This window comes from Pleuronectes platessa, chromosome 17, assembly GCF_947347685.1.
Source record: "Pleuronectes platessa chromosome 17, fPlePla1.1, whole genome shotgun sequence".
NCBI lineage: Eukaryota > Metazoa > Chordata > Actinopteri > Pleuronectiformes > Pleuronectidae > Pleuronectes > Pleuronectes platessa.
Window position 1 is genome coordinate 18,178,019 of NC_070642.1, and position 9,645 is coordinate 18,187,663.

At 44.2% G+C, this 9,645-nt stretch overlaps 1 protein-coding gene across 1 annotated transcript; it reads right to left on the reverse strand.

The window, feature by feature from the left end:
* Positions 1-3,851: 3,851 nt before the first annotated feature.
* LOC128460661 (uncharacterized) lies at positions 3,852-8,852 on the reverse strand. The gene is made up of 21 exons (XM_053445904.1): positions 8,833-8,852; positions 8,675-8,754; positions 8,489-8,584; positions 8,280-8,404; positions 7,582-7,728; positions 7,340-7,411; positions 7,082-7,246; positions 6,918-7,014; positions 6,625-6,842; positions 6,382-6,538; positions 6,100-6,308; positions 5,894-6,011; positions 5,601-5,800; positions 5,414-5,528; positions 5,169-5,338; positions 5,009-5,094; positions 4,795-4,925; positions 4,517-4,706; positions 4,214-4,355; positions 4,010-4,130; positions 3,852-3,931 (listed from the first exon to the last, which is right to left on the reverse strand). Exons 1-21 carry the CDS (start codon positions 8,850-8,852, stop codon positions 3,852-3,854), a joined length of 2,739 nt encoding a protein of 912 aa, XP_053301879.1.
* Positions 8,853-9,645: the final 793 nt, after the last annotated feature.

A 9,645-nucleotide genomic window follows, 5' to 3' on the forward strand; every position in this document is an offset into this window, starting at 1 on the left:
TAAGCCAGCGGCGTTGTCCGGCTGACGGTGGCTGGTTAGAGCACTTACAGCATGTGTCTACGGTCACATGAGGTTATAACGAACTTTCATAACGGGGCTAGCCACCATGCTAACTGCGGTGGGAACAGCGCAAAAACCCGCTGACTTAAATCCCACGGCTGTCATGAAGCTGTTTCTCAAACACCGTCAGGTTAGAAGCAAACACTTGGTAGTAGTTAGTATCGGGCGTCCGTGCTGACTGTGTGTGGAAGCTGGGGGGAAGCTAGCTGACTCCGTGTAGCTTCAAGCTGTTGCAGCTGTTGAATTAGCAACGCAGTTTGGAAACAAGACCGGGGAACCGCTGCGCTAAGACAAGATAACACGGCAAGCATTTTGACCCGCTGGGTTTCACTTTATTCAGCAAAAACTGTCGCGTCATCAACATCCTTTTTCTGTTAGTTGCCATCGTTCACTGTGTGTGAGGAGCCGGGAGGACGTAAATAAACCAGCGTGGACTTCTTCTATATTCCTCATGAGGTAGGCTTCTCTAAGCTCGACTTCAGTTGCGCAATCTACTGTTCTGGCGGTGAATTGTTTTCACAACAAAAAGGCTCGTAGAACTATAAATCAGAAAAGGGTCCGTCCGCTCTGTCCGTCCGTCAGTCCGCAACGGACTCGGAGAAGCATACTGAGGCCTTTAGAAAAATGAGAGCTGCACGAAAAGCTCTCCGAGTACCCTCGGAGAGGCACGGAGAGGGCGTTCCACGTTGGAGAGGGCGGTCCTATCTGTCCGTGTCCCTCAAAACGGAGAAGCATACATTGGCCTTAAGACAGCACACACATGCCACTTACAATGCAATGGGACTTATTTAGGCTCTACTGCAGTGACGGTATCAGTCTTTGTGTCAGTGATTAATAAAGTGGCATCTTGAGCAAAGGCGACTTCTGTGTCCAGCGGAGAAAACGAACGGAACACACACACACACACACTTTGTTAAATTGAAGGCAAATTCAAGGGACACCACGGCTCCTTCACGCACACGCTGCGCTGTGAGGTTTTGGGAGCTTCTTTACGCAGACGGATTATTCTAAACCGCAGCAGTTTATAACACGTCATTGAGCTAATATCTACATTTTACAGTCTGGGCTGTTTTACATTATTATTTACACCTGATATGTGTGGATGAATTTTAATGATTTAAATTCCTCTGGTGGGGACATTTACGCACCGAGCCACAGACTGTACATGAAGCTGTGCATAATTATTTTGGTCCATCTTAGAAGTCTGCATTTGTTATTATTTTATGAAATGGGATGCTGTTGTTAAGAAAGCTTTATATATAATTTATTAGATTATCTTGTTATTGCGTGGCCACAAATTATTAATTTATCCACCGATGTCAACAGGGGCTCCGTAATTTTCTAGTGATTACATTATATTTTTATATTTTAGTTTAATTATTTCTTTAAAAACTTTTTTTAATATTCATATTAATATAACTTTTTTCGATACGAGAGGTACCGGATCTGGCAGCAAGAAGTAGGCAAGAGAAAGCATTTTCAGAAGAACCGTTCATGTTCTTCAATATTCTATTCATGTTCAGAAGAACCCATTGAAGTTAAATAACTGTTAATAAGGACATTTGAGAAGTACGGATATTTTTAGCAAAGTTTTTTTTGTGAAATACGTAATGCGGCCCAGCCTCACCCAGATACTGCCTCCAGTGGCCCCCAGGTAATTTGAGTTTGAGACCCCTGATATAAAGTATATATAAATATGCTTTTCTTCACAAAAGTCTAGATCTGAAAAACGACTTAATATTCACAATGAGCAAATCTCAAAATACAAGACCTGAATTGTCTATACGTCATCAAAAATAGTTTTCCATAAGTTTTCCTTTAGTTCATAGATTAATATATTATCATTTCCAAATACTCCAGAATATGTAAATTTAAACCACTTTCTAATTTACTGCAAACTTTTACAGCATGTTTAATAATTCTCAGAATAATCCTTTCAATTTCAATAGGGCCTCCCACCGGAGGTGCTCGGGCCCTAATAATGAATTTGAACGGTGAACACGTTCATATTATCTGAAGTCTAGCTAAAACGTTACGGAATGTTTTCCTTCTCCTGAGGAGAGACGCTGTCTAAATCGAATGCTTGCACCATGTCGTTGCGATCTTTGTTGTTTATTTGAAAAGAAATGCAGTCTTGTGGGGGGGGGGGGGGGGGGGGGGGAGTCCTGGGCGCCAGGAGTGAAGCTTGCATAGAGCGCCAAATGTGCTAGGGCTGGCCCTGTGTAGCGCGGTGATTCTCAATCCGCGCGAAGGCATAACATGTGCGCGCGCGACCGGGAGGGGAAAATGCGAGGCGGAACTAATATTATAGCTGAACTAATGCTTTGACGTCCGCATCTCTTTAACGGCAGAGAAGTAAACAAATCGCTCTTTCCCCGGAGCCAGGGGTCGGCAACCCGCGGCTCTGCAGCGGCTCCCTGTGCAGTGTTGTGCATGTCGCGCATATTTTTCGCGAACAGTGAACTTTACGATCAGTTTTCATATGTTAAACATGCACGTGAGGGAACCTCATCCACTCTATGCAGCATCTACCACTGCAGTGAGAATTGCCTTGCGCCCTGAACTGTTTTTTTTTTTTACTCAGTAACGGATGTAATTTCCAATGTAGCGAAGTACTAGCCTGGATGCCAGACGAACTTAGCCCCGCCCACAACATTTTTGGTCGGGCAGTTCGGTCTGGAGTCGCTCCATTGGGAAAAAATTATGGCCCGACCAGGCCAATCAGATTGTCAGGGCGGGCTTTATACGATGATTGACATGATCAACGGTAACGTAATCAACCACGTCATCAAAGTGCCCTCGGGTTGAATTCGTTTTCAACAAACATGCCTGCCGCTGGCGAGCTGAGATTTGTAGATGCTGCCATTGAGTCTGTTTTAGAAGACATCGACAGCGGATTCATTTTGAATGAGGAACACAGAACGTGGAGGCGACGCCAAAGCACCGCGCTAATCCCTATCGCTCCGGCGCTTGGCTGTTCACACCGGACACTGAAGCGACGCTGAACCGCCGGGCAGCGCCAATAATATCACCCGTTGATCCAGTAGATCGCTGCACGGCTTTGTGCCAGTCACACCGGAGGCTGAAGCACCGCGCTGCGCCAAGGCTGCCTCGCGGTGCTTCAGCCTGTGGTGTGACCGGCACAAAGTTTTAACATGGGAGTGGATGGGAGCCAGCTGTTATTCAAGGCTTGGCGCTGCAGCGTCCGGTGTGAACCCGGGTTAGTAAATAACTCACAATGCGTTGCTTAGCATACGTCACATACTACGTTGCTCTGATTGGTTGTAGGTCTATCCAATTGAGCGAAGAGGAATTTTACTTCCTGGTCAGTTGAAACACGCCCCATAATCACAGCCCAATGGAGCGGTCTCAGACTCACATTCTGACTAGAATTGTGAGTCTGACAATTTCAGGCTAGCGAAGTACAATACTTCAGTCAAAATCTACTTAAGTAAAATTACCCATTTCAAAAACTACTCAAATTACAAAGTACACAAAAACTACTTAATTACAGTATCGCGAGTAAATGTAATTTGTTACTTTACACCTCTGGTAAATACAAGTTATAAATGTCTTACAAGGGGGGGGCTTCTTACTGCAGCTCCAATGCATTTTGTCTTCAGTTAATAAAAAGTGCTGTTGTTCATCTGGTCACTCTGCAACAACTCTCCCAAACGAGGGAAACCTCCAGTTTGCCAAAAGTCGATTACTGGCTGTACACTGGGGAACCATTCAAAGCTTTTGGCAAAGAACAACATACTAGGATATCATTTTAAGATTTTTTTTTTTATTCAAGAGTTTGACTGAGTAGTTAACAGGATTGGTCCAGAAGAGAGCTGCCTTCGGTTGCTGGAGTTTGTGCTTCTTTGCGCTGGAAAGAGCAAAAAGATAAAGATTCAGTACGGCTCAAAGTGTTGATTTATATTCATTCGAGTCGGTGCAGCCTCACTTCTTTTAACCCCTTGTTGGCTGTAGGGCTTCGTGCCTGTAGGATTCACACACTGGCCCCTGCAGGAGTCATCTGCGTCGCCGTTTGCGTTACACACCATCGCGTCACAGTGGACGTGGATCTGGAGGACAGGGGCAGATTTGGCACAGAGGGTTAAGATTCGTCCTGTGGCCCGGAGGAGAGTAACTCACGTTCTTAAATTACCTCGTCTTTCAGAACCTCTCCGTCTTCGGTGAAGGTGAACATCTGCATAGAGAAGCGTTTGACGTGGGACGGGACGGCAACTCTGGTGTCCATCATAACCGGGTGGAAGACGGTCACGTAGCTGTCATCATGGTTCACACAGCTGGTGGAGAGATGGGAAACAAACAGTCGTGGAGCAAGTTTAAACAAATTACTTCTAAAATCAATTGGAGGTTTTGATTCAAGCTTCTGAGTTCAGTCAAGCAACCTCAATTTTAATATCATCGTCAAGAAACAGTCTCTGTAAAAGATATGCTTCATTACCCGTCCACAATAATGTCCCAGCTGGGCAGAGATGTCCTGTCTTCGTGCAGAGTGGCCCAGCAGTTCTCCAGGATGAGCTCCAGCTGCGGGTCTGTGGAGTACATCAGCTCCACCTCAAAATACAGAGGCTGTCTCAGGTATTTCACTACTGGATAAGCTTCTGCTTGGTAGAAGAAGTCGTACGATGAATCTGGAGAAGAGACGCACATATTAAAGTGGACAGACCGTGTTTGTACCAACAGAACAAGAGTTTGCCATTCTGAGAAGTTCACACATACCTTCAGCGAGCCTCATCTGCACCATCAGCTGTCCTGATCCGATCTCTGCTGCAGGTTGTTTGTTTATTGGTTCAGAGTTGAAGGCAACAGTCTGAGTGTCATTCACCACATAGTAGCAGGAAATCTTGTGCCTAAAAAAAACGAGAACATGTCAGAATGAAAAAAAAATATATATTTAATATCAAAAAGCTATTATTCAGGTTAAGACTGTTACCTGTACTCTGGATCCACTGGTGACATGTAGGTGGCTCCGTTGTTGAGGCTGATCTCATTTTCATACAGCATGAAGTTGTCAAAAAACTAAAGACAGGGAGGATTACAATTTTTGCAAAAGGCGCTTTCAATCTTTATAGATTAAGTTGGCAGTAATTTACCATTCTAGTGGTTCCACAGGAACTGACGTTGAAAGAAAACACACCAAAGCGAGCATTAGAAAAAACTGGTTTGCAGGACTGGTCCGTCAGAGTCAGCATGCTCATGTCCAGGTTGGGCACAGATTCCATCTTAAAAACCAGGGCGGTCATTGTGCCGTTTGGGTTGCACCCTAAAAGGGAGCACACAATTTGTTAAAAAGACGATTCACATTCAACCAGCAGAAATCCCAGACTTGTGATCTTACCAGTGATCACGTAGGGGAAACTGCAGGTCAGGGAGAGATCGGCAAGCACCCAGTAGTTGACGTAGTCCACCAAGACAACGTCAAGTCTGGCTCTGAGTGAGTCGGCGGTAGTTAGCTGCAAGACAGAAAGTTAATGTACCAAGTGCAAATAGGTTAGTCAGTTTCAAAATCCTCATATGTAACTTACCTCAAATACTGATCCATTGGCTCTGTCTTGCACCACAAAGCTGAAGTGTGTGTTGTTTTCTGCAAAGTTGTAAGTCTCCATCAGCTCAGGGGTTAGCTGCTGGGACCCAACTAGGGTCTGGAAACTGGGGCCTTGACTTCCGTATTCCACGATAATGTAAAAATTATTCTGGTCACAGGAACCAGAGATTGTGGGAAGCACTGGAGAAAGAAAAAAAGTTTCTCCCATGTTTCATTTCATGGGCCGTTATAGAAAGTCATGATGTCAAGTGACAAATATAAAGATGGTCTCACCAACATCTTGCAGAGATGCCTGCAAATCCACCGAGAGGGCAAAGGGAGTTTCTTCCGGCAGAGTTACAAATCCAAAGACCAAAGGGAGAAAGTAGGACGTAACCAAGCGCTCAGGATTCTGCAGAATTTTAAGAAGATCAGCTACAGAACGCATCCAAACAAATACAGAGTTGAGTTCATCTGAATGTGATTGTAAAGTTGCATACATGTTTCAGGACGACATCAGCGTCGAAAGGCACTTGCAGAGAGAAGCTCTTCGATCCATTGGAGAAGCTGTACTCTTGCACTGAAAAGCCTCTGGTCATACTTTCCTGTACAGTGAGAACTCCAGTGGAGAATGTGACGTTCGTGAGCGCCACATCATGAAGAAAGGTTCCTATGTACAGAGTGAACATCCTGTCCTGTGGAACGGTGTCTGAGGAACAGAGGGTGACAGGTTTAGCTTTGCTACAAGTTCCCATAGCCTCCACCAGAGAAGTGGGACTCACCATCTTTGATGTGTGGAGGGCTGGGCATCAGAGGGGTGGTAATTGGGAACAAAATCTTGTATCTGGTATCATCTTGGGTGTCCTCTGCCCTCCACAGTACCTCCAGCATGGGCTCCACACTATAGGTGATGTGGTACTGGTAATCTGGGGCATGGCTCTGCAATTATTCATGGTTGCTTTACTAAATCATGAAAATGGACCAGTGACCAGAGCCTTGCATTGTAAATTTATACACTTCCAAACCTTGTAGTAACCATCAGGCGATCCCACGGGGATCTCGACGATGATGTGAAACTCGGTGGTAGATAGTGTGTATCCTCGTGCAGCCATCTGAGATGTATCCAGCCTTTGTCCGTTGATACCCATGAACATTTCTAGGATTTTAAAGTTGCCGTCTACCAGCGGCGTCACACGACGAGGAACGTACCAAGAGATCACCCCCTCGGTGTAGAGGACACCGCCTGTTGAAGAAACAATCGTTGACTAAACCGCACTCTGAAACCCAATCTATGCTGCCCAGATTCCTCGAGACTCACCTGTGGGACAAGCAGCTGCCATGTTCACCGTGCGCAAACCGTCCGATGCCTTGTAGTAAGCACTCACTTTTAAAACAGCCATTGGGACTCCAGCCTCCTACACATGGTGTTGACTGTCAGTCAAGTGGAGGATGATATGGTGAACAAGCAGGTGAGTCACTTACCTCCTCAGAGGTAGTCTCTGCTGTATCGTAAGGGCTTCGCACAACCAGGCGGTTGGTGGTGGTCATGGCAACGTAGCCAGCCTGGATGGCCTCCCTCAGCACCATCGGAACTGGGTCAGGAGTGTAAAACGTCATTTTCCAAATACCTTGTGCTCCATCTGATTCCTGGAGGGGACAAAACGAGTCAACAACTTGTTTGGGATACCAAAATGGTGCAGGTAGAGAAAGTGTGTGACGAGAGAATCGTTAAAAACGTACACCAGGAGTGGCGTTGATCTGGGTTTCAGCTTGTCCCTTAGCCTCAGCAGGTTTAGCCATGTGGTGTGAAACCTAAAAGAAAGCCAGATTTAAACTCAGAGTAACATTTATACAGTTCACTGTCAGGGACATTACATTGCAATCATTTGGTGGAAACTTTACCCAGCCACTAAGTGCCGCACTGGAGAAAAAAACCATTTCATTAACTGGCCTTTTAAAAATACAATATAAAGGAGACATACTTCCATGTAGTTCCTTTCACAGAGAATCTCTCTGGAGGCCCAGCGAGTGTAGCTGCATTTCTTAGTCACATCATGATTGACCATATCGGAAGGATTCTCATGGTGGTACATATAGAGTCTCAACCCGGCATTAAATGTTTCATCATCCTACAAATTTTAAAAAAAGGCAAACAAGAAAGGAAGCATGTCATTAATCAACATCTGTAAAATGTTTGGCAGCAGTTGACCAATCGTTCAAAGCAGGGGTTTTCAACCAGGGGTCCGCGGCCCCCCGTTTGTTTTTTACACATTTTTCTAGATTTGTTTGAGGTTTTTAAATAAAACCAACATGGAAAACCAAATGTTAAAGACTCCTACACACGCATGCACATCAGTGGGCCGCGGATTACTTTCTAGTCAGAATGGTGGTCCCTGGGACAAAACACCTGGTTTAAAGCCTAAAAATCAAGGGAAAAAACATTTCAACTCATAAATTAGGAATTTGCCACTTTTGTCATGTAAACAAATTTTACACACTGGGCTGATTTGATAAATATTCAGACGCAGCACAAACAGTTTTAAGTTTGTCCCCGTCAAAGTAAAAATCTAGTAATGAAAATACCAATTGCAGGTTTGGTTTGTAGTCTACTCTGATAAATTGAAATCATTCCCATTTGAAGACTCTGGACAATTATCATGAAAATAACAGCTCACCACACCTTATTGTCCACATAGCAGCCCATCAGAGACGTGTAGATTCTGGTGTTGCCCCACGGGTCAGACTCCATGCTGTATCCACACTGAGCAGCCAGGCTGGGAGTCAATGCAACAAACTTGGTGCCATCTGGAGAGCAGACGCAAAAAACAACAAGGGTCATGTCGCAGTGACAAACCAATCTGACCATCGTTAACATGAGTTCATACTCACTGATGGCTTCCACCTCAAGCTGGTTCCCCACAGCGAGCGCCTTGTCCAAGGTGACTCTCATTAGATTCCCTGCACAGTCTGACTTTAGACCGCTGCCTGTGTGGAGCCGTGAAGAGAAGTCAGGTCAGCAGAGCATATAAACTGATGCAAGGTCAAATAAGGTCAGTTGACGCGAGTTATTCTTACCTGACTGCGAATTGTGCTTCAGATCCGGCCTCGGTGGAGCCAAGGCGACAGCTGCAGCTATCATGAAGGTCCATACCAAACTATAACAAAGAGGTCATCAGTCAGAAACAAGTGATACAAAGGCTGGAGGTTGCTGCTAACAGACCAAACAAACTTACATGCGCTCAGGCTTCCCCATGTTGTTCTGTACTAAGACAAAAAAAATCACAGGAATCAACCCACTTTCAGAGCGGGGCACTGAAAGCAATCTACAAACCAGCCCTGCTGCGGAGTGGCTGACTGCTTTACCCAGAGGCCACCAGGCTATTTATACATCACTTGATTAGGACACACAGGTGAGACGCATCAGTGATTAACACCTGCCTCACACACACACATTCACACACAGAAACAAACACAGACACACACTCAAACCCACTCAGAGGGGTTTGATATATGAATCTTTGAAAAAAAAAAAAATCATCACTCATCAGTTGTGTGCAGGAAAAATTATTTATTATTCAGCGATTATGTACAAACCTACATGTGTTTAACATCAGAAATATATATATATAAAGTATATATAAATATGCTTTTCTTCACAAAAGTCTAGATCTGAAAAACGACTTAATATTCACAATGAGCAAATCTCAAAATACAAGACCTGAATTGTCTATACGTTATCAAAAATAGTTTCCCATAAGTTTTCTTTTAGTTCATAGATTATTATATTATTTTACTCAATTGGCTAGTTCTTCATATCTATAAATAATTATTTACCACAGATATTTATATATTTGATTATTTAAAAAAATGCAGGGTCAAAAGATTGTTTTAAGCCTTCATTAAAATATTTCTCTAAAATCATGCACCAGAATAAACTCTTGTCTTCCTTTGAGACTCGGTACTAACATTTGAATATTGTTTGTTTATGGTCACAAACACCCTCCCAGTGACTCAAGGTGGGAAACAAACGTTTATTACTGACAGTA

Bases quoted from the DNA above. Each gene is read 5' to 3' on its own strand.
- LOC128460661 (XM_053445904.1), bottom strand. From the start codon at position 8,852: ATGGGGAAGCCTGAGCGCAT. The intron at 8,585-8,674 runs GTAAGAATAACT...GGCTCCACACAG, and splicing joins GAAGCACAATTCGCAGTCAG to GCAGCGGTCTAAAGTCAGAC. The intron at 5,801-5,893 runs GTGAGACCATCT...TTCTTTCTCCAG, and splicing joins GGCATCTCTGCAAGATGTTG to TGCTTCCCACAATCTCTGGT.